We start from the raw sequence: 27,120 nt of genomic DNA on the forward strand, positions 1-27,120 counted from the left end.
GAGAAATAATGTAATATTGTTAGAGTTGGTCGATGTTGAAACGCCATTAGAATGTTGCGCTATGATAGAATTAATACCAATAATTATATGATACTTTTATATGAAATCAAGTTAATCCCACATCAAACCCTAAATCTAACATTTTTCAGATTTACATAAGATTAAATTAACAAAATCAGTGACATAGGTTAGTTCATTATATATTATCAAAAAACCAAGTGTTTATAATACATCATTTTTTTATAGATTATGGGGATGTCAATCACAAGGGACAAGCCGATATGACATTATCAATATACCCAGGTGCTCATTCGATTCGTATTGTCATTCTGTAAGTTTCACGATTTTATGAATATTTTGATTCAATGGTTTTTTTTTTCCAGATTTCGTTACAATTCTAAACAAACTCAGAAAATAATACTACTAGCAGGCAGGACGCTGTGCTGCCTGTCAATGTGCAAATAATTTAGAGTGTAGGATTATAAAGGAACTGCAATATATTACTACCTCAAATGCAAACATATACAAATCAAAAAAATTCTTTTATTTTAACATTTTTTTTTAAATATTTTGTTTCAGTGTAGCGATAAATGAATTGCTCCACAAAAGAATCTCAAAATGTAACTGAAACCATTTTCCCCCCATCTCTAATAGACTATATATACACCAATACCAGCAGCGGTTAAATCATATATAAATGCTCCTCTACATCATACACCTCTAAAACCTCAAAGACCAAAAATATCATTAAAAATTTTTTTTTTTTAAGTTAGAAAATTAAAGAAGCGTGAAAATGTCATCATGTGCCTCACAGCAGATAACATTCATCACACAGCTATCTACACATTTTGCAGTTAGGCCTCGACAAATATCACTCTCTGCTTAATAAAACAAATTAACAGGATGCTGATATTTACCTGGAAATGGACCTTGTAAAATTTAAATGTCCCATTGTTAAGTGTGGAAACATTTACATTGGGAAGCATAGCCAGGTGAGTTTTGACGACCCACCAGATTTATTTGAACAAAATCACCTGATGCACAGCTGCTGGCTTGACTGAATTCAAAACCACAACCTTCCTTTTGCCAGCCAAGTCATCAGACTAGCAAATCACACAGGTGGATTGCCTTTTTTTCTGAACAGATGAGAACAAAGCCAGGGGACAAAAAAAAAATTAGCTCAGTCTATTGTTAAGGACAATTCTCCATCCAAATACATGCTGCCCACACCCCTCCACAGATCAAAGCAGGAAACACACAATAAGGCAAACATAAAACTGCTAGTTTTTACTGAGAGAAAGCGAAGTGTTTCAAGGCGTCCTGAGAGCAGAAGCAAAGACAGCACTAACTTCCCCAATAAATACATCCGAGCATAAAATTTCAAATCCTTCTGTTTTCGCCCCTCTATGGATGAAAGCTGGAGCCTTTGCTTTGACTTGTGAAGGCAGATGGTCGCCATACTCAGCAAAATGAATTCAGATGTGGCAAATGAATCAAGATTACTTCAACATGCAAAGGTCTGAAAGAGTGCCTCAAATGAGAACGGGGAGCTTAGTGTATTTATTACATTTCCCTCTCTATAATTAACTAGACCTTTATATAGCTTTGCTTCGAAATTTCTTTTTCAACAGATGCCTGGTTAATTTACTGATTTAATCTTGAGCACGCAATCTACTGTTTGGAAGTTAAGGAGAAGTTGTTTAATTTAACTGAGCAAAAAGCTATGGTTTTATATAAGCTAATCTAAAACTCAGTAGAAAGACTCAGTTCAACACTAGCCCAATGTCATATCAAACAATTACATAAATCATTTTCCACATTACATCAATTTTAGGCCATTAATAAGCCACATTCTCATGCACTGATATCAAGGAAAAAGAGGGAGAAAAAAATTATAGTTTATAGGGAACAAAACTATTAAAAGTCAGACTGACAGACTTACTGTTTTAACAATCAATTAACTCTGTCCAAAAATGTTTTTAAAAAAAGTACAAAAAAAAAAAAAAAAACAGTTGGTTAGAGCACCATCATCTTAATTTAGCAAGCCCAAAATTTACAGTCCGACATCATAAAATATTAGAGGGGAATAGGACACAAATTTGGGAAGTGCTGATTCGGGAAAAGTAATTTAAGACCGTGCCATTCTGGAGGATATAATAAAGAAAGGCAAAAAGAAAAAAAATTGATTTAACGCTGTGCAAAGTTTTATTTCACTCCCACATCCTCGACCCAGCACCCCGCACATCCCAGTACCATGGCCTCCACCTCCCCATGTTTGCATAAGAAAGTGAAATCATGCAAAATCTATTTTCCTCCATCCAAAAGTGCGGAGCAAAGACTCTTGGAGGTCTATTCAAATGAGAATGCGGTGGGATAAGGCTCTGGTTAAACGAGCGAGCGTAGTAAAATCGCACTCAGTCCAAGCCCCCCCCCCAAACACACACACACACACACACAGAGTGAACTGTGGCGCCTCATCTGCTGCCTGCCTCCACACACACAAAGTTTTAACAAACAATAGGCATGTGGAAAAGTAAGCTATCAGCCTCAACTGGAGATTTTATATGCACAATTATTCCCAAAGCCACACTCCCCACCCGCCTTAATAGGCATTAACTTAACTCCAGCATCGCTCACTAAGGAGAAGAGTTGAGGATTTCGCAGGGGCTTCAAACACCAGACTGTGATGGTCGTTTTTTGTTTTCTGTCTAGCCTGCAGATGGAACTAGTGTGAAACAATCACAAATGTGTAACGAGCAAGTTAAAAGGCAGTTTGCTTCTTATTCTTCTCCAGTAACTCACTTTGTTCCTGATGCCAAGTACTAAAAGTTCAAAGCTCACTGTAAGCTCAGCTGACGTCTAGTGTGTAAAGAGCTCAAAACACCAACATGCATGGGAATGTGCATGCTTATTAATTAACGCAAACAGTAACAGAGACTTTTGTATAATCCTGAAGAGAACAAAAAGAACAATACTTGTGCAGAATTATACATTCTGCTGAGCATCATCATGTGCACGCGGGGCATGCACGAGGTCTAAAAGAGTCAAGCTAGGAATGCGTAAGAAGTTCACAACAAACATTTCACTATTTCACTCAGTTACCTCTTCCAGCGTCTATTAGACAATAGTCCTCTCCGTGTTTACTCTCACACTCGCCTCTTGTCACACACACGGCTTATTATTCCACTTTCCTGGTGAGTAGTTTTCACGTCACACCGGATTGCCGCGGTGATCACTGGGTATTGTAGTTTTGCGCGGCGCGTGCCGCTATAGCTGAGTAGTGAGGCGGTAGAGCTGCTGTAGTTCTCTGGAGTGTGGAGTCGCACAATAAAAGACGAAATCAAAAAAGCAGATTCAACAGCGACACCCGCAGATCACAACGCAATCCTCAAACTGAACGCGTTTAACCAGGGACGGTTAGACGGTTTATAGTATTTCTTTAAATATGGGAAAAATTATCCTAAAATAGCTAGGGAAAAAATGAGCGATTAATCATTATTATTATTATTATTATTACTACAATATGTAATAATAATAATAATAATTATTATTATTATTATTATTTTTATTATTATTATTATTATTATTATACATCTATCGTTATTATAAAAATACAAAAAGGGCTCTATTGGCCAAAGACGTATAATAATAATAATAATTATTATTATTATTATTATTATTATTATCATTATTATTCCATACAACACAGCCTCCTTTTAAGTCTTCTCTATAACCATAAACTTTATCCCTTATTTGGAAAAGTAGTAGTTATATTTCTAGCTATAATATATAGGATAACGTTTATTATTAACGTGTAACATACTTATCGATGTGTAAAAAAAAAAAAACATGTAAATGAGCTCATACGCAGACGTCTAGTCCAAGGTTACACTGCTAGGCTATCTTTTGTAGTTGTTTATCTCATTCCTATGTGCTTGACTCATTTCCTGTTTGCATGTTTAATATAAATAGCAGAGAACCTACAGAGTTAGTCATAGAGATAAATAAAGATCTATTAAATTCTCTATAACCTTGCTGAATGATTCTATAACTGTTATTAGTGTTCGTCTGTTTCAGGTAGACCTCATGTGTAAGAGTCAATGAAATACTGTAAAAGTGAATTCATCACTATAGGAAAGAGCTCAGGAGACGACATTGTTACCTCAGCACTGTCAGATCTTTTGATCTTTTAGATTAGGGCTATTTGTTGTGTGTTACACTAGGTCTAATCTTACACCAGGTCTAATCTGAGGTTTGTTGAGTTAAGGTTTGTAATACAACACAAGCTGTACCATGTACACTATCAGTGTGTGTGCGTGTGTGTGTTTGTGTGTGTGGAGCAGTGAGTTAAACTGAGTCATTAATTTGGGTTGTTTGGATTGAGGGAAATGTCCGGTCCTGTACACCACGTGCTCGAGGCTCATCAGCATAATAATCATCCCGCGCGTGCACATATATAAACCACAAAACCTGAGCTCGCCAAAGCGCCTGCCTCCAAACACAAACCGCACAGCGCGACCAAAAACCTGCGGCTTCTCCTATCTCCTCCATCTCCAACCGCAACTTTCGGAGTTTTTTCTCTCTTTTCTATTACTGCGACTGTGCCAGCTTGTGGGGAAAAGCTGAATATTTTCCGGCATCTTCGCATTTAAAGCTGTTAAGCACTACTGTTCGAGTTTTCACGCGCAATCTGTTTAAGTCAGACTGACCTTAGTCGACATTCCTCTTCGCGAGCTGGGATGCGCGAGACTCGCTTTTCTCTCGGAGCTTCTTAAAACTTCACAGCGCGCAGAACAGAACGATGCTTCTGGCTCTTTTAAGCTGAAAAAAAAAAACATCAACAAACAACAGCGACGATATCTCTCGCGCGCGGAGTTGACGCTGACTTTCACGTGGAGCGCGCGCGATTACGGTTCCGCACGCGCACTTGCTTCCCAGCGACACAGACAGGACGCCTGCGTTCCCAGAATGATATACTACTAAAGAGCGCGCGTGCAGAGCGCGAGCGCCGAGGGGCTCAGAAGAAGAGACTCAAAAAGAAAAAAAAAAGAAAAACCCCGGTGAAGCCGCCTCACGGTTTAAATTGTGCGTGTGTGTCTGTGTGTGTGTGTAATGCGCATTCCGATAGATCCGAGCAGCAGCAGGAGGTTCAGCCCGCCGTCCAACGGGGTGCAGGCTCTGCCCGGGAAAGCGGCGGATGCGAGCGCGGCGGGAGCGACACAGCACGAAGCGAACACGGCGACGGCGGCGGTGCCCACGAGACTGCGCGCGCACGACAACCGCACCATGGTGGAGATCATCGCCGACCACCCAGCCGAGCTCGTGCGCACCGACAGTCCCAACTTCCTCTGCTCCGTTCTGCCGTCTCACTGGAGGTGTAACAAAACCCTGCCGGTCGCGTTCAAGGTGAGTCCGCGAGTCTTCTGGGTCTCAACTCACTCATACTGTCTTACTCACAATGTTAAATCAGCATTGTGTACTTTTGTTAAATATTAATAAATCAGCATTGTGTACTTTTGTTTAACACACACACACACAGACACACACACACAAGTGCTTTAAAGTTTCAACTGAAAAAAGTAGTTGATGCCCTCCAAAGTGCTTTTTAGTAATGCTAGAATCTATAGAAAGTGCAGCAACAATCACACCACTGTTTTACCTTTTCTACACTTTTGAACTAAAGTCATCCTGCATTCAATCAACCCAGTAAAAATAGATCAGGGGTAAACTTATCCCCTGATCCCTTTCAGCCGGTCCCTGCATCCATCTTGATGTTATTTTAAACTAAATGCACTAGTCTTTCTGCCTCCTGCAAATGAAACTGTAAACCGAATGAAAAGTTACCAAAATGTAAAAAAAAAAAAAAACATGTGGGTCCAATTTGCCCAGTCTGTGCTAAATATTCAGTAGTAAATTCTGAGTTTTCTCTCTTGTGTGATACAGTGCTGTGTAGTTTTATGATGTTCATATTTTTTTACCCCAACCCATTGTTCGTGAGTTATTTCTGATTATGATTTTTTTTAATGATTGTTTTTTTTACAAGCTAGACAGTTTAAAGTGATTTTTAGATCCAATGTCCGAACATAACTTTATATTTGCTGTTTTTATTTATTGATCCTATAAAGTTGCACAACAGCCCACAGTCAGACCACATGAGGATTTTTTGTGAGTGTGTGTGGTGTGTGTGTGCACGCGTGCATGGTTTCACTGTATTTGATATTATAATATCAACTATCACATTTGTACTGTATTCCTGTACAAACGTGAAAACTACAAAAGTTTTGTTTCACATGTTTGGCTTGACACATTGATTGAGTGTCTATAATTGTTCTTGCATTAGATCTTTACGTAATCTCAAGATTTTTTTGCACACTTGAAAGAATAGTTTAAAGACAATCATATTCAGACCATAAATCTTTGCAAATTCATATAATTTTTTTTAGCTTTGTGAGTAAGTTCATTGTAATTTTCATGTGTGGAAAATGAGATGTGTGCCTACACACTACCTGATGATAATTATATATTTTATATATTAATAATAATTCTACAAAAAAAAAAAAAAACAGGAGGGACTGGAATGACAGTGTTCTTTGTTATGATCCAGGTTGTTGCGCTGGGGGATGTTCCTGATGGAACAGTGGTAACAGTTATGGCAGGAAACGATGAGAACTACTCGGCAGAGCTGCGGAATGCCTCTGCCGTCATGAAGAATCAAGTGGCACGCTTTAACGACCTGAGGTTCGTCGGGAGGAGCGGGCGAGGTCAGTGTCTTGCTCAGTAATCACTCAAAACCGTAAGAAATGTATGCATGTATTATTATTTTTTTTGCTTGTGTGAATCACATGATGCAGCAAAACCACATGTAGCAGCTCCTGTTTACAAGGCAAGAAACAGAGCGTAGTAGTGAAACCTCGGCATGTGGTAGATTATCCATTGAGATACTAAACCGCACTTTAACCATGGATGCCCAGAACAGTTTAGCAAACAGTTCATGACTGGAATTCATGAATATGTACCACGCAGATAATCACGTCCATGATTGATTAGCTGAGTCTTCTGAAGCTGTATCAGTTGAAAGCGCACATAAACACGCTACTGGGAGATTGCTATGTTATATGTCATGGAGGGTAATTTGAGTACTTCCTTGCTAAAGGACAAAAAAAGCAGTGGGTGTGTTTAAACATTTCTGCCTTTGAAGTTCAATCTTGTGATTTTTATGACAATGATTTATAATGTTTTTTTACAAACATATGTACTTATTCACGTTGCATTGAAGTAATGCAATTTACAAACAGACGGTTGTTAAATATGAATGCATGCCTGAAGTGCACTCAGGCTGGGCATGCGATGAATACTGTTTTTGATATGGGAGTAATTACTGCTAAAAAAAAAAAAAGAAAAAAGAAAACCAGGCCTTGTGATCCTTTGGAAAGACCCTTGTTCAGAACGCAGGCCTTTGAAGAAGATAGTACAGGCAGATGGATCAGAAGAGCAAGCAGTTTGATGCTGGAGGCAGGCGAGCCTCCCTGAGTGTCGTCTAGACTTGCCTTCTTAATCTTTACAGTCCCTTAGAGTTAAGCTCTTAGGTGTTCAGTTAAGGAGCCCTAAAAGCTTTCATTTCAAAGCCATACAGACTTAACTGTGTTTATAAATGTTCAATTAAAGATCCTGCGAAGTCCAAACCGTACAGTAATAAGACAGTGTAATTATTCGGCCATAAATTTGCTCTCACTTAAAGTCTGGCAGAACCCCGTCAGTCATTTTTTTAAAAAATGGACACGGTGAAGTGAACAGTGTTTGCTAAGACGGCATTGACAGACGTCTGACTTCCTTCCAACCGCTGGCCTAAACGCATTTTTTTATGCAACACACATCCCTAGACACACTACTTAGCATATGTGTGTGTGTCTGTGTGTGTGCGTGTGCGTGTGTATATGTGAAACAGAGAGAGTGTGTTATCTCTTTGCAGCTGTCACAGAGAAGAGGGCTCTGGCCCGCACTGAAACCTACACCTCACCAGGCCTATCTCTGATACGAGATCTGCAGGCGGAAGTCACAGGGGAAGGTAGCAGAGCATAAGGAAATTAAATAAGGGAAACAATCCTGCATGCAACAGATGAGAATTAGATATGAGCGACCAAAATCAACAAGGCTAAAAAGCAAAAAGGGATAGCCTTACACAATTCATCAGCTTTCATCTGCTTTGAGCCAACCTTTCATGGCATGGTTTAAGAAGCCAACAGAATGCTAGTAAATCAATCAGGGCTTATTAATTAGCAAACAGGAACACAAACAGGTTCTGCTTTGGTTGTATTTATACTGTCAGTAAACGAAAGTCTGCATTTAGGAAACTATTGTGAACTCAGAAACCTGAGCAACAGGAGAGGGTGGTATTGGGGGGTATTTTTAGTTGGTGGCGTGGAGCTGTTGGATGCAGGAGAGAGGCGGGCGTTGGTCTGGTGGCTGGGCACAGCGCTAGCCTGTGGTGTGGCTTTGGGATCTGGTTACTGGGATGGGCTGGGTTGGGTTTGATTGTTGGACACAAACTTGCATTTTGGGGGCTTAAGGACAGATTCCTGAGGGAGAAAGAATGAGAACGAATATAGCACCAGCACACAGCAAGAGACACAATTTACAGTAATAGCCTCAGGGAAGGGGTCAAGGTCAGAGCTTATATACAATGCATGGGAAGTGCCTCTCGAATGGCCTTTTTATGATTATAGGCTCCGCATGTTTTGACAAGGCAACAAAGAGAGGTTGATATATATACTTATACACATGCTCCATTGTAAACTTGCGTTTCAGTAGATTTTTTTCGTTCCCCAGGTTCATAAAAAGCAATCTGCTGATTTAAAAGAAATTAACAAAAAAAAGGACAGGCTGAATCAACAAAGCTTTGAGCCAGCCACGCATCCCGATACACATGCAAAGCTGAGTGGAGCTGGCCGCTTCACTGAGTCACTTATTTTCCGCCCACCTCTTCCTGTCTCAGCAGCAGCTCGGAGAATGTGTCATGCCTGACTTCACAGCATACTTTGCAGATTACTCTTGTTGCTGAGTTTGTTACTTTTGAAGCCACTTTGAGCTTCCTGTGTTGTGCTCACAGAGTGACATCTATTAATATTTCTGCTGCGTGACAACATCCACACAGCTCATCGGATGTAAAAGACAGTTATTTTTTTTTTCTTTCTATCTGGTCGCTAGAGTGGTTATTTCGCAATTGCCTGAGGATTGTAACTTTAAAATTTCTGGAAAGTAGATGTTCAATGGATTGAAGCGCTGAAACACTCTTCATTAGATGAAAGGTCATGTGAGGATAAAAGAGGCACTATGGGGCTGTCTTTGTTTTTGCCTTTACATTAAATGCCTTCAGCACATTTTTACAGCATCAGTCTAAGAGTAATGGAGGATGACTTATGCTGGGTAGCAGGTTATAAAATAAAAAAATATATTTTTTAATTGTCATCCACAGGAATAAAGTGACTTCGTATATGTAATGACCAGACGTATATACGACTGCCTAGACGTTCCAAATGTATATGAAGCGACTGCCTTATTGTTTATTTAGTGTGCTATCTTCAGTAGAAGCTGACACAGCTGAATTAAAATGCACATTTCGTTTCTTTTTCTTCCGACATTGCTGTCTATTGTTTCCTCAGCGTTTCAAACGTTATGTACTCCCATGGCAGTTAAAATCCCACAATCACCGTCATCACCAGCAGCAAAGAAAATGCAAATGAGCAGCGTGCAGTGAATGTGGCACATTGTGCTGGGTATTAACGGGCTATGAAACTTTTTGTGTCTTGCAGGGAAGAGCTTCACTCTGACAATCACAGTATTCACCAACCCTCCTCAAGTGGCCACTTACCATCGAGCCATAAAGGTCACAGTGGACGGACCACGAGAACCAAGGAGTGAGTAACCCCCAAATATCAACCGTCATGTGATAACGATTAGAAGCGCACAAAGAGGTGCATGCATGCATGTAAAACCACTCGCAGAGATGAATGGTGCGGTTCGACCACGTGTCGCCCCAGCTGGCATTTTGCCCCTTTTTTTCAGCCCAGAGGTGGGAAGTAGGGCCAGAGTCTGTGGGCTGGCGGGAGAAAGATGATGGATGAATGGATGCATGGATCGTGTTAGGGCACTGTTTTAAAAAATGGATCCAGCATGCCTGAAAGCACAAAGGCAGCCTTTGAGCAGCAACAGGCATGCTAAGTGAGAGGCAAACACAAACACGTGCTGTGGAGCCGTTCGCCTTACGCAAATGTTTACTGTATCTGCCTCTTGTCTGCATCCTTCGATGTGTAGTGCCAGCCGCTCAACCTTTAACCCGAAGCCCTCTTTAGCATGCATGCGCACACGCCGACGTACGCACGCACACACTCACCCTTACACACACACACACACGCACACACACACACACACACACATATATATATATATATATACATATATATATATTAGTGTTGTCTGGAATCTATGTGAAAGTAAATTTTGGCTACAAATTCAAGGTTGCTAGTGATTGAAAAAAGGAGCATGTTAATGTAAATTGAAAACTTAAGTCAGACTCGCTGTTCTTTCTAAAACAATCTAAAAAAATCATTTAAAGTTTATTTCTTATTTTATGCCCAGCACGGGTCACTTGACACAGTTTGAATCCCGTGTAATTACCGTCTAGAACGAGGAACACTCTCTGGCAAAAACGCTTCAGTTACTGTCCAGCTTTGAAAATGGAGCTTTCAGCAGAGTTAGTGTCTTGACTTGCACAAAGCAAAGAGGGTTTATGTGCTTCATGCTTTACCACAGAACACTATTCTTCTTTTTACCTGAAGAAAAAAAAACGGGAAAAAAGGGCTGCTAAATTTCAATTTTCACACAAGGCCCCCGAAGCTGTAAATACACACAAGCTGTCATGAATGACTTTCATGTGGCACACAAAAGAACAAGAGCCTCACATGGTTGAGTGAGTGTTTAGGTTATAGTCTGTTACAGATTGACATTATGGTCAAAAGTCTGCAAAACACAACCTTTTTGTGGCAAGGCTGATCATATAATCAGGCACGGATTGCTGGGCCTGTTAATCCAGATCGACAGAATGTAAATATCTCCTGTCATCATTTGTGCATCATTTTTTCCCCCCCTATAACTCTAGTTTTATGATGTGGCTTGACCGTTACAATAATTTGAATAACATTCCTGTTTACAAATCAGAGGTCCTTAGCAACCACCCTCTGACATCACGGCCTTTTTGGTAAGCGATTGTGTTAGATTGTGCACTTCCTTTTTTACTCGCTGCAGATAATCCATTTGCATTCATTTATAAGCATAACACTTCTCTTTAAGTCTGTTTCAATGCTGTCCTCTTCCCTAACCATCTGCTTGTCTGCTGTCACAAACGCTCCGTACTTCTGCCATCACCCGTTAGGCGGTACACTGTGTGCTGTGCACCCATAATAGTGTGTTTGTCTTTAAAAAGGAGAAATAGCAATATGTGAGCCAAGCAGCCTGGCACACAGCTGTTCCTACCGCAGTTTTATTCTTACATACATAGATATATTTTGGACAGCGAACTATTTTTGGCTGCAAACTCAATACTATCACTTCACAAACAGAGCGTATTTTTTTTCTTCTCCTGTTCCTTTCGATTAACACATCTGGCAGAAGACGTTTGAAGCTCTTCATATCCGTGTTGGATCATTATTCATCAAGGGATTAAAAATACCCTGTGGCATCACTGATTTGACAGCCTTTAATCTCACACACCCCTGATTCATATCCATTTTGTTGCAGTTTTGTTCTCAAGGCAAACAGAAGTCGACGTCTGGCCTCTGTTGATGTAAACAATAGGGGTTTAGTGAAGTGTTCGTTTGTGTGTGTGTGTGTGTGTGTGTGTGAGAGAGAGGGAGAGAGATAGAGAGAAAGAAATAGTGCGGTTACAGTGATAGATTAAGGGTTTAAATGGGACCATCTAGATAGGTTAGTTTTATTTAAGTTAATACTTTACATCTATGAGCAGATGGTAGCATTGCTGCATTACAGCTCCAGGCTCCCCAGTTCATAAGCTCAGGTTTCTGTCTTTGAATGTTTAAGGGCATGTGTTTACATGGGTTTTCTCAGGGTTCTCTGGTTTCCTCCCACCTCCTAAAACATGCTGATAAACAGATTGGCAAAGATAAATTGCCATTAAGTAGGACTAAGTGTGTGGGTGTGCGTACTTCATTGCCTACACACCATTCAGCTTGTAATCCCTCCTCACACTCGGTGTTCCTCGAGTAGTCTCCAGATCCGTCGCAGCCTTGACGGGGAAGTGCGGTTACTACTGAAAAGCGAGTTTAAAAACTTCAGTAAGTTTGGTTTCAGTTTTTTTTTTTTCATGTGAGTAATACAGCATGACAAATATGAAAGTGTGTCAGATTTAGCCTGTCCCTTTGAACAGTATCTTTCTTAAAGATAAAGTACACTTGATCATAAATAACTCTTCCTAAGATAAACTGCACAATCATTTAACTCCTGCTATGAAACTTTCAAATGATTCAGGAAATCAGTTTTGATCATGATGTACTGATTATGAATAAACACGGTTCAGTATATAATTAAATACTAATCGACCCACATTTCTCAATTTTTGCATACAAACAAATATAAAAAGCTTCTCTAATACACCTTTTATTTAGCAAGAGTTTTTTTTTTTTTTTTTTTTTACTTTCTACCATTTACTCTCTGCTTCTCTTATTCACTCTTTATTTTCTCTTTCTTGTTCTTTCCCATCCATGGGCTCTTGCTAAGCATCAGGCAGGTGGCCAGGCAGGAAATGACACATGCAGAGACATCTTGAGTTGTGCAACCTCCTGTGGGCGTGTAGTGAAGCTGCCTCTGTCTGCATGTTTATGCATTCTCCCATGTACTGTATATCACACACAAAGTTAGCATGAGTGACAGACTCATAAACATTCCTAGACATACTGAGAGAATTCACCAGGCACTTATGGTTGCAAACAGCAGCATTTTGTTAACATTACAGATGAAAGCACTGTTTTGCTTGACATACTGTGAGAAAGAGCAGTATAATACCTGTGTCGATTTGTTGATTTGGTCATCGGAGAGCGTTTAATTACTGATAAATCTAGTGAACCTTCCAGTTATATGAGTCCAGAAGCTGGAGTTATCCATTTGATTTGTTCCACAGCTTTCAACCAGCCACAAGGAGGCAAGATTACAGTGGGAATAAGGAAACAAATAATGAAATTAACAAGTTAATTTTTACTTAGAGAACAGTATACATACGTTTATGCAGATACATCTATCTTAAAAATAAATGTAGTTATATTGAATTGTATTCATTCGTCAACAATTTGACCCAAATGAAAAAAAAGCCTTCATAGCAGCTAACCAGAAGGTAACCATGGATACAGAGACTATTATTTATAACAGCAAAAAACATGCCTGAGAAATATTTGGGGAAGTCCTTTAGAGAAGTTTTTACCAGTATAAATTTAACACAAAGAGGTTTTAATTGTGATTAAAAAACATTGACATTATTCACTGTATTTTAGAAAGTTTAAAATGATCACAATATTTATGTTATTATAGTTATGTGATCATCTTGCTTATCCCTACTTTTAAGGCATTCTAATTGTTTTTAAATAAAATAGAGTTGATGAATCTAATCACGTTTGGTGGAATCAGTAGAGTTTCTTAATTTACAAAAGTTGCATGTGAATTGGCCTGAAAACAAGAAAATAGTGAATACCTTTCAGACTGAAACGCCAAAATGAACTGACACCTACTGTATGTAGCTGTAAATGAGGCTTAGCTAATAATCATTTATCATTTACTGATCTCGGTCTGTTACAAAACCTATTTTCTTATGCTGAGCTATAAAAAAAAAGAAAAGAAATAATAAAAATAAAAAAAATCAGTTGTGGTATTTTATTGCGCACAAGGCTTCATCTGAGTGTGAACTCAACAGCACAGTAATTATGTAGCAGGACTGGTGTAGCGGTGGTTATTAAGAGTAATTTCACCTAATGGATTGGGAGGGGCTGGTCATATCTTTAATAGAGGGCTCTGTGTTAACTCCCTCCACCATGCCTGACACCAGGGCCTGCAGACCACCGGAGTACAAGCATTCTTAAGGACTAGACGCATATTTGTTTCTGATTCCCTGGTAATACATCAGATAATCTGTTTTAACTGGGGTGAGGATAAAGACGTGACAGTGCTCAAGTCCAAAATCAATACAAGTCAACGTTATGTGTGAAATGAAATATGTTTCTGTGGTGGGGGGAAGAAGGTTTGCACTTGAAAGTTGGGACATTTACACTATAAGCTCACTGAAGATACTATTAGTGTCAGGCATATGGAGTTCATTTTTAAACAGTTTGTGGAATGTTGCTGTTGTTCATTTGGGTTCTGAACAAGAATGTCCATGATTGCAGAAATAATCATGCACTGTATGTTTGGTTTAGTTACAGCTGGATGTCCTTAGTAAAGTATAAATTTGATTACGGATTACTAAAAAAAAAAAAGAAGAAGTTTTAAGAAGTGATGAGGAATCGTTTTACGGTTCAAGTTTGAGTTGTATGCTTCAGTTAGAACAAGCTAATTACGATTGTTTATCACCTAAATGATTCGGTGTGTATGAGAAGTCATGACTTTTCATTTGAGACCTCTTTCGCTTTTCATCTTCATTCAGTCAACCAGACTCATTTCTTCTAGATGTTACTGCTCCATCTCTGCCGTCTATATCACTGAGATAATATTCCAGCTCAGCCAAAATGTTTGGTCTCTCCAGGTTTGAAAGACGAATTTGTGTAAAATCTGTCGAGCCAACAGAGTCATTTACAGCAGAAAGCAGGTCTGGTGTGTGTATTAACGGTGTATTATTTTAGCGAGATGGAAAACACACTGTCTGTTTTATGAAAAGGTTCTGTATTTTCTGAGCTTCTCCATGAGCCCGTGTGTTTTGACTGCCATGCAGACGGATGGAAAAGAGCTATTGTGTCATTGATGACTCCATTAAAGCGGTAGCCAGAAAGACTTCAAAGATTTACCTCCATGTTTGTCGGTTTCAGAGAGATGGCAAATGACGTACGTACATGCTTCTCTTAGATTGGTTCATCTTGTTCTCTTTTCGTCATCCTTTTTGCTTTTCTTCCTCATCATGCTTCCTTCGAACACTACAAATTATTTACTATTACATGTAATTGTATTGTACTTTTAAGTTTATGGTCATACTCATTTGTGGTGCACGGTGTCCTTGCTTGCTACAGTACCGACACAGAGTGATGTCAGCATTAGCACTGACAAATAATATTGCTACTAATGTCGAACTGTTTATGTTGTGGTTTGTGTGGAGCCACTCAAATAACCAGAGCTAGAAGTGAAGTTCCTCGAGGCTTTGAACGTTTAGAGCATGTCTCGACAGGTAGGCTCCCACAACAAAACATTCGCAGTAGTCGTCTCAGACAAAAGGCTGCACGGCCCATTGAAAATCGACCTATTCCGGGGTGACTTGCATGTGAAATAATCTTGATGTACTTTCTGTAAGCACATTTCCAATTGTGAAGTGAACTTAAGATGTTACTTGTTGCTGTTGGCCAAGACGAAAACTTTGGAACTCGTATGAACGACAGCAAGCTGACAGCTTGGATGGAGCTATCCGGTTGTGTAAAATTTGCTAGTGTTTTTTTCCCCTTCACACATCTCCAGTGTATTAAACCCCCACCCCTCCCCCCACCCTTCTCCTCTGTGAAATTCGCCGACTCAGTCGGCACAATGTGAGAACGGAACGGTGTGTTCATATTACCATAACCGTTTCCCTGCACAGACATGTTTAAAGAGGTTTCAGGGACTATGGCAAGCAATTTCTCCGACAGCATCCAACTCTCTGGGTACATTCATCTTCATTTGGAGTGCTTAGCCAATTTTCTAGCAGTACCGTTTACTGTAATATATGCAAGGTAATCCTTAATCCGTCCCATTTTTTATGTCTCCATCGGCCATCGAGTGAATTGCGTAATTTTTAACCATTTTTACACTTTTTTTAAACAAATTGTTTTTGTTATGAAGTTGCATGGTGTCTGCCTGCTGAAGCCAGCCTGTTGATTTATAATGCTCTGGTAGTATTTGTGCCCTTTCTTGGCGTGCTTCGCTTCCTGAATCCTGGAACACACAGACCACACAAGCGACTGGCAGAACTCCAGCACTGCTTGGCTGCCTTGTTCTCTCTTTTCTCTTTCTCGCTCGCTCTCGCTCACTCTCACTCCCTCCCACCCACTGCCCTCCTCTCTGATCCTACGAGCAGACAGGCGTTTGGCCTTGTCCCGTCTTTCGCTGCTGTTTTTTCCCCTACTTGCTAATTTCACAGGCTCCTCACACAGAGCTGCCATATGAAATAATCCATTGTTTTGCTCTTCAGAGGAGTCAGCCCTCCCTACAGCACAGCAATTAAAGAAATGAAATCTAGACGGATGTATGTTTCCCTTTCTTCTTCCATCCGTTTTATTCCCTGCGTCGCCACTGGATGATTGATGTACCCTGACGGCCGGCGCTGATATTTGATGTTGATGAGTGCTCTGGTGTTAAACGAGTTAAGGGTGTTTTCGTAGGTTCAAACGCTATCAGATGATGATTTCCCATGCAGACGGGCAACTTTTCTATAAAATCCGGCCCTGTCCGTATTGTTTACTGTCCATGCCTTCACGGCTTTCCTTGTGCCAAGGGTTTCTAGTCAGCGTGTGCTTCAAATAAGTCTTTTTAAAATTTTTCTTTCTGGTAGAGAATTGCTTTACAGCCTCATTAGCGATGTCAGGGCACGTACAACTTGCACAAGATAATCATTCAGGATACAATCTGTTGTTTGGTATTGCTTGTGTGCTTAATTATGGCTCTAACCATCGACCTGCTGGATTTAATTACGAGCCTAGCGTAAACCTTTTATTTCTCGAGGAGGATGTGAGCATTATGGAATTTCCTTTGTTGGAGCTGAATCATTCACATTATTGCTTTATTTTCTTCAGCTTCTGGAGGATTTAGTCTGACGTATGGTCTGTTCACATTTACAAGCTTTAAATTAGAGAGGATTTTACTCTGTATAGCAGTTTAAGGTCAAAATAGAAAGGTGTTTCAGGGATTTAAAAGATTTCCCTTTCCTTTTTATATAGAAATTTGTGTACTATATAAAATATGCAATATAGGAGAAGAGTAGGAAGCTTTATTTCTATTGTAGGTATATTAAAGTACACAGTCATTGCCCACTTTATTAAAAACACCTGTACACCTGCTCGTTCAGCGGTTACATAATCAGCCAGCATGCATTCAAAATGCGGGAAAATATTATAAGATTAAGCAATGTTTTTTTCTGTATTGTGCTTGTGTCCACTGTAGCGATAGATTCCTGTTCTTGACTAAGACAATCTGGCCTTAAGCAGTTTATTATTATTATTATTATTTTTATTATTATTATTTACAATTATTTTGCTCCATAATGTGTAATATTTAGATATTGTTGCATATGTTTCCGAAAGTCCCTGAGATCATAATTTTCCCCCATTCTAATGTTGGCTGCCCCATGATTGGCTGATTGCATAATTGCCTAAATGAGCACAGGCATTCTTGTTATTAAGGTGACCAGTGTATGTCTAGTCAAACGGAACAGTGTTCTCCGAGGCCTTCACGCGTTGCAAAGTGACAATCATCACCTGACAACATGCAGTGACATAAGGTTCGATGAATGCAGATTTCTAGTTAATAGGATAGTTTTAATAGCTTGAGAGTTAAGCAGTATTATGAATACTCTTATTCTTTATACATTACAGTTTTCAGGAGAGAATTACTTGGTGTACATGATTTGGCATTGCCATACGGTTACATTAGGAGCTGGCTGATGGTGGTAAGGAATAACTGTCCTATTCACTAACACACTGGCAGGTTTGTCTGATGCATCCAGCCTTGATATTTATGGAACAAGAAGTATGACACCCTCAGTGATTTTATGCCTCTAATAAAATTCAATATGGTGCGTATATTGGCAGATAATATTTCACGTCGCTTGTAAGCCTTCGTGTAATTTGTGACAAGCTTGGTTCCATATAGACACAGAGGTGTATTCATTCACCAAATCAGCCCGGTTAAATGAAATTAAACTGCCTGCCTCTTCCAGCAGCAGCGGCGGCAGAGAGGGCACATATTTCTTATGTTTCCCTCAGTGCTTACACACACACACGCCGAATGCTCCTAGGGATTACTCGCGCCTAAGATCCTTACGTGCGGCAGACATTAACCTCTGGACGAGGACTCCTTCTTACAAAGTGCTGTTTGCTCAGCTTAACTTCAGAACACAATCAGGTTTTGCAGGGTTGGAGGTTGCTGGGGCTCTTCAAGCCAGCTGGAGCGCTGCCAAACTTCGGCAGAAGTTTCTCTTTTCTTCTGTTTGGTATTTACTTTAGAGCCATTCAGCGGAGCCGAGCGGGGCTAGACAGACAGGGACATTCTGACTAAAGGGAGAAAAAAAGGCTTTAGAAGTCTCTCTTTAAGCTATATTCTATTCCAGTATTGACAGAAAGGTTGGGCTCCAGTGAGACTGCTTTAGTGTGCCGTTTTTACAGACATGATATATGCTCTCATATGTTGCATTAATACCCTCATGTATACTCAGTAGTGAAGCCATGAGTGATCTGGGCCAAGAGGAAGTGCTTATGACTTGACTGTTTCTCTTTATGAAATGATGACTCTGTTCTTGAACGTCGTTTTCGTCCCCTGACACATACCTAGTATATTCACATTTCTGATAAAGGGAAAACTCAGTCACTGAACAGTTTAACTCGTTCGAGCGTTCTGGTCGAGCATTACTACAGTATGTTGTGTTAAGCCACAAGAACATGGCTCCAAAAAAATGTAGCCACGATATCATTTTGCAGCATTGTCGCTGCCTTAAATGCTTTAATGTAATAGATATTCGGCAACCGTAAAAAGCTGACATGTTCTCAGTAACCTCCACCTCTGATTATGGTAAATTAACACCTTGGGTCTGCTCGCTGTTTTAGGACATAGGCAGAAGTTGGAGGACCCTCCAAAATCAGGGTTGTTCTCCGAGCGCCTGAGTGAACTAGAGCGCCTGCGCCACAGCACCATGAGGGTCGCCGTGCCCACACAGAGCCCCCGGCCGTCTCTCAATACTGCAGGAAACTCCTTCAGCCCACAGGGACAGACACAGATCTCAGGTATGCGAGCAGGCACACAGAACTACCATTTTATATAAGCATCAAATGAGTTAAATCGAACGTGTTTGAACATTTCATTTCATCACAGTACATAACTGCTTCCTTCCATGCTTGCCGAAGTTCGGAACGAAAAGCAAATGTTTGCCATTGCATTTCCTCTAGACGCTCAGACACCGTGTTTACCAAATGAATGTGGAAAGCAAACAGCAACACATTCTTGCCTTGCTCTTCATATTGTTGCCATTTGTTGTAATAGTGCAGATCCCCACTGCACACTGCGAGAGTAATAATGGTTTCCAGCATATTGTGTTTGTAATATATCATTATGAAATCCTTCGCTGAAATTGCGTCACTAATATAGCCAGTTCCCTTGGGCTTATCAATAAAACCATCACTAAAATGACTATGAGATTAAATGCAAAGACTTCAAATCACCTTCAGACATGAAATTATCAGCACACAACGATGTCATAAAGTTATATTGATGACGGGAGATAGTCAGTTTATTTCTTTTCCCGCTCCATTGTGTTTGCAGACCCACGGCAGTCTCAGTCGTCTCCACCGTGGTCATACGAGCAGCCATACACGCCCTATCTGAGCCAGATGACTTCTCCTTCCATCCACTCCACCACTCCACTCTCTTCCACCCGAGCCACGGGCCTGCCCGCCATCAGTGATGTACCCAGACGTCTCTCAGGTACTAAACATCACACTACCCACATCGCACCTTCAGTCTAAACTTCTACTTTTACCAGGATGCGAAAAAGAAAGCCATTCTAGTTTGTCTGTGCATCTTCTTTATCTTGAGTATTTTCTTACTTAATTGATGCCTTTAGAGGTTTTATCAAAGATTTTATCTCCTTTCTGTCTGAAGTTAAATCAAAGCAGAATATTCCAACCTTCTAAGCAGCAACTGCATGTATAAAACGTGCCCACTGGGAGATAACTTCTTAGCGATGTCACGTTTATAATATAGAACATAACAGAATCTCTTCTTGCCGCATCGCTTCCACTTGAGTCTTTGAACTTGTGAAGAAGTTCTTTTGAACAAGCTTGAAAAGGAACAATAAAAAAAAGAATAGAGTTACTGATTCATCCAGCACAATATGCAGAGGCTGTAAAAAGGCTCAACTCTGAGTGGGAAAGATCTGTTATGCCTATGCCTTTATTAATTGAACAAGAGAAAATGTTATACACCCTGCTAGAAACAAACATGAAGTTCCTTCTTCAGTACACCTGTTTGACTCATTGCCAGATCGTTTTTGAACTTCTTTCCCCTCCGGCTCTCCACCCTAACTGTGTTCTTTGAGCGCAGGGCAAACGTGAAAGTTGAAATGACTCGGCGTGGTTGTTCACTGCCTGCTTTTTGAACCCTGGCCAGCTGCCTTGTTGGGTTTGATTAGTTTAGATTTCACCCCCTTTTCATCTCGGCAATGTCAGCCTTTGTTCTTTCCTCAAAGAGACACATGCACCTCTTGGTCCTAATGCCCTCTATTCTTTCTTTGATAGACCATGAACGCCCCTGTGTCGGGAAGGGACGTCTCATATCAGCAGCTGCCGTACTGCCTCATCTCATCTTAGTATTGTTTTCAACCTCCAGTTCTTCAGTCTCAGAGTAGATCAAGGAGCTGATAAGATAAAGTCAAGACTGCAGGGATAAATGTATCGGAAATGTCTTATCTATAACAGAAACAGTGTGGTTTCCAGACTTTTTTTTACTGAACTAAACTAAGGTATTAATTTAACCCTAAAACAAGTTAGATTTAATATTGATAAGCTGTCAATATTAGTGAGCATACAAATTGTCCATCTCTAACCTAAGAATAAATTCTAATTAATTCATCATTGTTTTGCAGTTTAAAAACACTAGGACGTTTTTTTATTGCGGGGTTCAGATAACATTACTCCATTTATTCTGAATCCCCGCTACATAAGTAGTTACTGAGTTATAGTTTGAGGTTAGAATTAAAGTTCAAGTATAGTTTGTCTCAATAATTCATTTCTTTTTACATCCCGATGATGATGCATGAGATGTTTTGTTCTGTGGGTTCCCTTCTTTGTGGCATTGTCCTGTAACTATTTCCTGTTGGATTCGAAAAAAGCAGCAAGCTGATAACGTGAGCACCCGATGTGCCTATAATTGGCCGCACATGTTCTCTTAAGTGTGCCGCTTCATCACTCAGAGGCGTGTACACTAAAGCAGGCTCGCAGATTTCCACCAGGAAACTGACAATGAAGCTGAACTGCACTGAGCTGCGACCAAGCATCAGGGTTATACAGCGGTCAGCAGGGGAACTGATAAAGAAAACAGATGAAAGATGAGATGAGATGATTGGATGATGAGTGAGAGTGAGGGGTGAGAGAAGAAGAAGGTCCAGCGTAGTATATGGTTGAATTTGGTGATGAGAAGGAAGAGGTTTAAGGAAGTCTTATTCGCCATTTGCACTCTTTTGGCCCGGCACTTTGGTAGCCACAGACCATTAGTGGTTTGTAATTTTTAGAAAAGCCAAACGAGGGCCTGAAAGAGCAGATCTGCCCCTTCTCTCTGGCTAATCGCAGACGTGCAGCCACATCTGAGGCTGCTCATTATGCATCCCATGGAAACTGTTTTCCCCTCAAACTGCTTCCATATGGGTTCCTGCTTTATCCTGCACTTATCCTGCTTTGATATATATATATATATATATATATACATACATACATACATACATACATACATACATGAAACAACCTCGCATTAATGATAGAAGATATGAGTGAGATATCTGCTCTGTACAATAGTGCATAAATAAAAAATGAGGTGTTAATGAGATTGATTACTATCCCATTTCAACATGACAGTGTAACAGCGTGTACTTGAGAGCTGTGATGTGTGGTTTGAAAGTGGTTGGAAAGCTAAAAGATAAAGTGCGTACTTATCTGTGTACAAGTTTTTCAACTTTTTTTTAACTCATAATGACTGATTATTATCCATTAGGTAGCTTACGTACCATGTTTGCTTTGACATTTGGAATTAAGAAATTTGGATCTCATCCCTCCGGAATAAAACAGCCACCGTTTGGCGAGAGTTTGATAAACATTTACAGTGCGTGGATTGAAAGTTATCACAGCGCCCCCTTTTGTATGAATGTACTTACAACATAGACATACTGTAGGAAGTATGGATGCCACATTAGCTGTTTTTTAAAACTTATTTTATACATCACTGCCCTCACCACAGGACATAAATCACATGTAATCCAATGCAGATCTATGTGGCGATTCTTTCGGTGATCTCTTTCCTAGGTTAAAAAACTCTTGGTGTTGCTTTTCTGCAAACTGTTTTTTGTGCTTGTTACAAATGTTATATATTCCTGCATATCGCAAAAGATGCAAGCAAATGAAATACCCATATTGCCCATATTGTCATTGAGCCTGACTGCGCAAAAACATGCAAACATGGGCAAAGCCTCAGGACAAATAAAGAATAAAAAAAGAAGATCAGGACAAATAAAGCTTAATTTAAAAAATCTTTTCATTTATTTAAATTTTACAAAAATGTGTTTATATTTACATTACTATTTATATTATCATTTTGTTGTACATTCATCTCAAATAGTGTAAGGTTAACTAAAGCTAATGTGACAAATGCCTCAGAATAGCAGCTATATCATTATAAAAATATTATAATATAATATATTATTATAATAATAAGTCGCAATTCTGCAAAACTACAAAACCGATAACAAAAAGATTTATTTAAAAAAACCTATACATTTACTACCAAACATAAGGAACATTAGCTGACAACTGAGGTCAATTTAAAGAGAAGCTAAACTATGTTAAACAGTAATAAACCATAAATGCACATTACCAGCCCTGATACCTGCATAATGTCCCTCATAAAATAAAAAGACACTTTTTTGCTCTGCTTTCTTTTGTGTAAAGTAACCCTGGTTTCTCATACGGTTTGCTGTGCCAGTGATTTTTACAACCACATGCTGACCAACATGCCAAGATTTCTATTCAAATCAGAATTAGACAATCGGCAGACTTAGAGAGCAGCTGTGTTTCTAATGTGTGAAACACAGCATGATTAGAATCGAGAATTCCTATATCTGTGTTTTAATGCTTCTGTATCTTGTAACTCAACACACTGTTATTGATACTATTACTATTATTATAACTCTTATTTATTTCCTGTGTTTCAGGTACGTCAGATCTGAGCCCCTTTGCAGCCGACCCACGCCAGTTCGAGCGCCAGTTTCCCAGCCTGTCCTCTCTTACCGAGACACGATTCTCAAGTCCCAGGATGCACTACCCTGCCACATTCACTTACACACCAACCCCTGTGACATCGGGCATGTCTCTAGGCATGTCCGGCACCACCCACTACCACACCTACCTGCCACCTCCATACCCTGGTTCCACTCAGAACCAGAGTGGGCCTTTCCAGACCAGCAGCACGCCGTATCTTTACTATGGCGCTTCTTCTGGCTCATATCAATTCTCCATGGTGCCGGGAGGGGACCGCTCTCCGACGAGGATGCTGCCACCGTGCACCAGCGCATCAACGGGCATCAACCCCAACCTGACAGCTCAGACTGAAGGCACCGAGGCCGACGGCAGCCACAGCAGCTCGCCCACTGCTCTCAATTCTAGTGGGCGGATGGACGAGTCCGTGTGGAGGCCATATTAAAAAGGGGCAGCCATAATTGAAGGGGTTACACAGGTCAAAGTAGCAATGCTCACAAGCTACGCAAATCTAGGTGGTAATGGCCCTTAAGGAATTGGTTTCTAAGCACAAATGCTACAAATTTTGAATCTTGAGTTCAGAAAGCAGTGGAACTTTAGTACTTTAATTTACATTAGTCCAGGCATTATTGTGAGCTATCTGATGTTCCACTGCACAAGCAGCGAGAGCCTTACAGGAGCTCTGTTGCTGAACTGAACCAGTAGAAGAACTTTTATTGTATTAGATATGCATTTTCCCAGACTATTGACTGAGACTGTTTTCATACTAACTCAGTGTATTTTAGATTTTTTTTTTTTACACTGAACATCTTTTTTGTTGTTGTTGTTTAATTTATGAGTGAAAAGTCAAATATATTAGACGGTACCTGATTATGTACATGCCCTCAGATCTTCTTAATTTATGTATAAAATTGTAGCAGATATGGTACTAAGAAGCAATATAAGCCATATAAACCGTAAATTATGCAAAGTGGTTAGAGGGACAAAATTAAAGACGCTTGAATAATATTTTGGGAATGATTAATAACTTAATTATATATTTACTCCTTAGTAATTAAAAATGTTTTTTTTTATCTTTACTGTAAGACAAACACATATCCAATATGTAAACAATGAAGGAAAGATGTCAGATTCAGATCAATTTGTTTGTTTGTTTTTGTTTGTTTGTTTGTTTGTTTGTGCTTGGGTTGTTGCTTTCTTCCCGCATACAGAGGGAGGGGCAGTTTGTTTAAAAATTGAGGGGCACTTGCAAAGTTAATATTGTCTTGAATTGTGTGAAACATTTATTTACATCTATGTGACATATTCCGCTCGCAGTTCTTATCCTGACTTTGTTTATCCGATGTTTTATCAAGTTAATTTATTTTTTCAACTTTTCTTTTATTTAATGATATTGGGTGACTATAAGCAAGACCAATAGCATGCACCGGTTGTCTCACTCTTTTTCATGTTCACAAGAAACTGTGTTCAGGCTGCCTATATTTCTTTAGTTTACAGCACCCTAACAATCACAATACATTGTTAAGATCGTCAGCTCTCAACAGATGTACGATATACACAATCAATATGAGGAATCGGCCTTTAATACTTAACTGGACCATTAACTGTGCATCTATGAGGTCAGGTGAACACTATGCAAAAATATGTCTAAAAATCTTTTTTTAGAAAAATATCAAAAGGATCGCATTTTGCTTTTGTGCAGGTATACATCCCAAAAATTTCATTTCATCACAAGTGGAAAAAATGTACATCAGATATTGCAGGTAATTTACTAGAATACGTTAGAATTTAACTTATTATATTTCATAATGCAAATTTCAAAGATATTCCAGCATACAGACAATCGCCACTTTTACCTAAATTACATACTTCATACTGTTAGTGTTTTTGTTTCTATTTGTAATTCTAAAGTTATTTATTGCTTGGTGTGAACCATGATCTTCAAAAATTTTTTTTTTTTTTTTTTTTTTTTTTACGAGATTTAATCACGGTCTTTGAATATGTGTGTGCGTGTGTTTTTCGCTTCAAACAACACGTGATACTTCATTTGTAAATTGTAACTTAAGAGGCTGCGGGCAGCACCCTGGGAAACCAATGTAATGTTTTTTTGGTTTCATCTGGATCAAAGCACTTCTTTTATTTTCTTTTTGTCTTTGCTTGGTTTTGAATAAACCACCGATGCCATGGGGAAAAGGGAACAGCTAAACAGCCAATCACAAAAGTCATCACTTTGAGTAGGTACAGAACTCGAGCTAGATTGAGTTTACAAGTAATATGAAAAAACACACACAGATCAGCTCACTCCAATAACGCAACTAAGCAATATTTGATCCTCTTGTATGTGTGGGTGTGTTACAGTACTGCTACAATATTAATCAGGGTTTGAACTTGGGAATAAACTGGACTGACTGTTAGTAAGAGCACAAAAATATCACTCTGGCTCAAAGTGATCGTACAGTTTTCCAGCATCTGCTTTTCAATCGGATTCCTTGTTTTCTTTAAAGACTGTCGTCTTTTGGCTGTGTGAAGAGCGAACATGTTTACAATACTGCAAAAGACTTAAAGAACCTCTGCACTGTTACAATGATTAAATTTTTTCTGATAACTGCTTTATGCCAGTAATGAATAATACCAAAACGTTGACTTGTTCTGTCTGAATTATAGGTTTTAGTGATATTGCAAAGTCTCGCAAGCGAGTTTGGGCTTGCATCAAATAGCTGACAAATGTGTGGCTTGTGTCAGAGCCCCGAGCTTTATGAATGGCCTAGCGAGTAATGTTAATCAAAAGCTGTGGTCAGCAAATCCACTGCTGGAGTCGGTTCCAGGTTTTTTTCATCTCCGAGTGAAATCCAGCACACTTGGAGTTGACTGATTGGCGGCGTTCACAGCTTTGAGGTCTTCGGGGGTCACTTGTGTTTCATAACTAACCAAAAATGAATTTTTCCTCTCTGATTAAGAGACCTAGCAAAGGAGAGGCCTGCGTGCTGAGAAAAAGGAATAAGTCCCAGCCAGTAGATTCAGATTAGCCTGTTGAACGTAGCAAACGCAGAATTTGGCACGATACTGTATGTTAGAATGTCTATCAAATCCAGTGTTTTGCTAGTAACGTTCTGGAAATGAACCCTTTTATACATACAGTAAATATGCATTGTTTTGAATAACTTTCATAGACTTTTTTTGTAAACTGCTGCAAAACATTGTTTCATTTTACAATTGCTTTCCATGCACATACTGTACAGATTTTTATGTCTAGTCAATCAGTCACCCTGGTTTCCAGTTTCACACCTTTTCATCTGTTGGCCTCATTTATTTGTGAAACTTCCAGCAGTTTCTGTAGGACTTGCAGGTCCTGTAAAAAAAAATAAAAAAAAAATCGATTGTGAGATTGTGTTAAACATTTCTAATGATTGTATCATTGGTCTTGGAAAATAAAGAGAAAGATTTTGTTAAAAAAAAAAAAAAAAACTTGCCTGGTCTACATTTATATTCTAAGGTGAAAAGCATTATATAGTAGATGATGAATGACATATGAGTAACAGATGAGTAACACACTCGAAGGGCAGCGCTGTCCACTCTTTACGCTTGCGCGAGCTCACAGACGCTCCTGATTGGCTGTAGAGCCATGATTAATGTGGGAGCGCTAAGTACCACTTGTCCCTCC

At 39.6% G+C, this 27,120-nt stretch overlaps 2 protein-coding genes across 4 annotated transcripts in view; one reads left to right on the forward strand and one right to left on the reverse strand.

Moving 5' to 3' along the window:
* supt3h (SPT3 homolog, SAGA and STAGA complex component) overlaps positions 1 to 4,837 on the reverse strand; it is an 87,460-nt gene extending 82,623 nt beyond the window's left edge. Inside the window, exon 1 of the mRNA XM_053509501.1 lies at positions 4,710 to 4,837. Within this exon, the coding sequence (XP_053365476.1) occupies positions 4,710 to 4,721 (12 nt within the window). The 5' untranslated portion in view covers positions 4,722 to 4,837. The remainder of the gene's footprint in view (positions 1 to 4,709) is intronic.
* runx2a (RUNX family transcription factor 2a) overlaps positions 1 to 26,909 on the forward strand; it is a 41,163-nt gene extending 14,254 nt beyond the window's left edge. For 2 of the 3 annotated variants that reach the window (XM_053509498.1, XM_053509499.1), the window contains 6 exons: positions 5,129 to 5,406; positions 6,605 to 6,761; positions 9,810 to 9,914; positions 19,050 to 19,226; positions 19,762 to 19,923; positions 23,417 to 26,909. In XM_053509498.1, coding sequence (XP_053365473.1) covers positions 5,129 to 5,406; positions 6,605 to 6,761; positions 9,810 to 9,914; positions 19,050 to 19,226; positions 19,762 to 19,923; positions 23,417 to 23,904 — 1,367 coding nt within the window. In that variant the 3' untranslated portion in view covers positions 23,905 to 26,909. The remainder of the gene's footprint in view (positions 1 to 5,128; positions 5,407 to 6,604; positions 6,762 to 9,809; positions 9,915 to 19,049; positions 19,227 to 19,761; positions 19,924 to 23,416) is intronic. The other variant, XM_053509500.1, reaches the window with a different exon arrangement.
* Positions 26,910 to 27,120: the final 211 nt, after the last annotated feature.

Source organism: Clarias gariepinus, chromosome 13 (genome assembly GCF_024256425.1).
Source record: "Clarias gariepinus isolate MV-2021 ecotype Netherlands chromosome 13, CGAR_prim_01v2, whole genome shotgun sequence".
NCBI lineage: Eukaryota > Metazoa > Chordata > Actinopteri > Siluriformes > Clariidae > Clarias > Clarias gariepinus.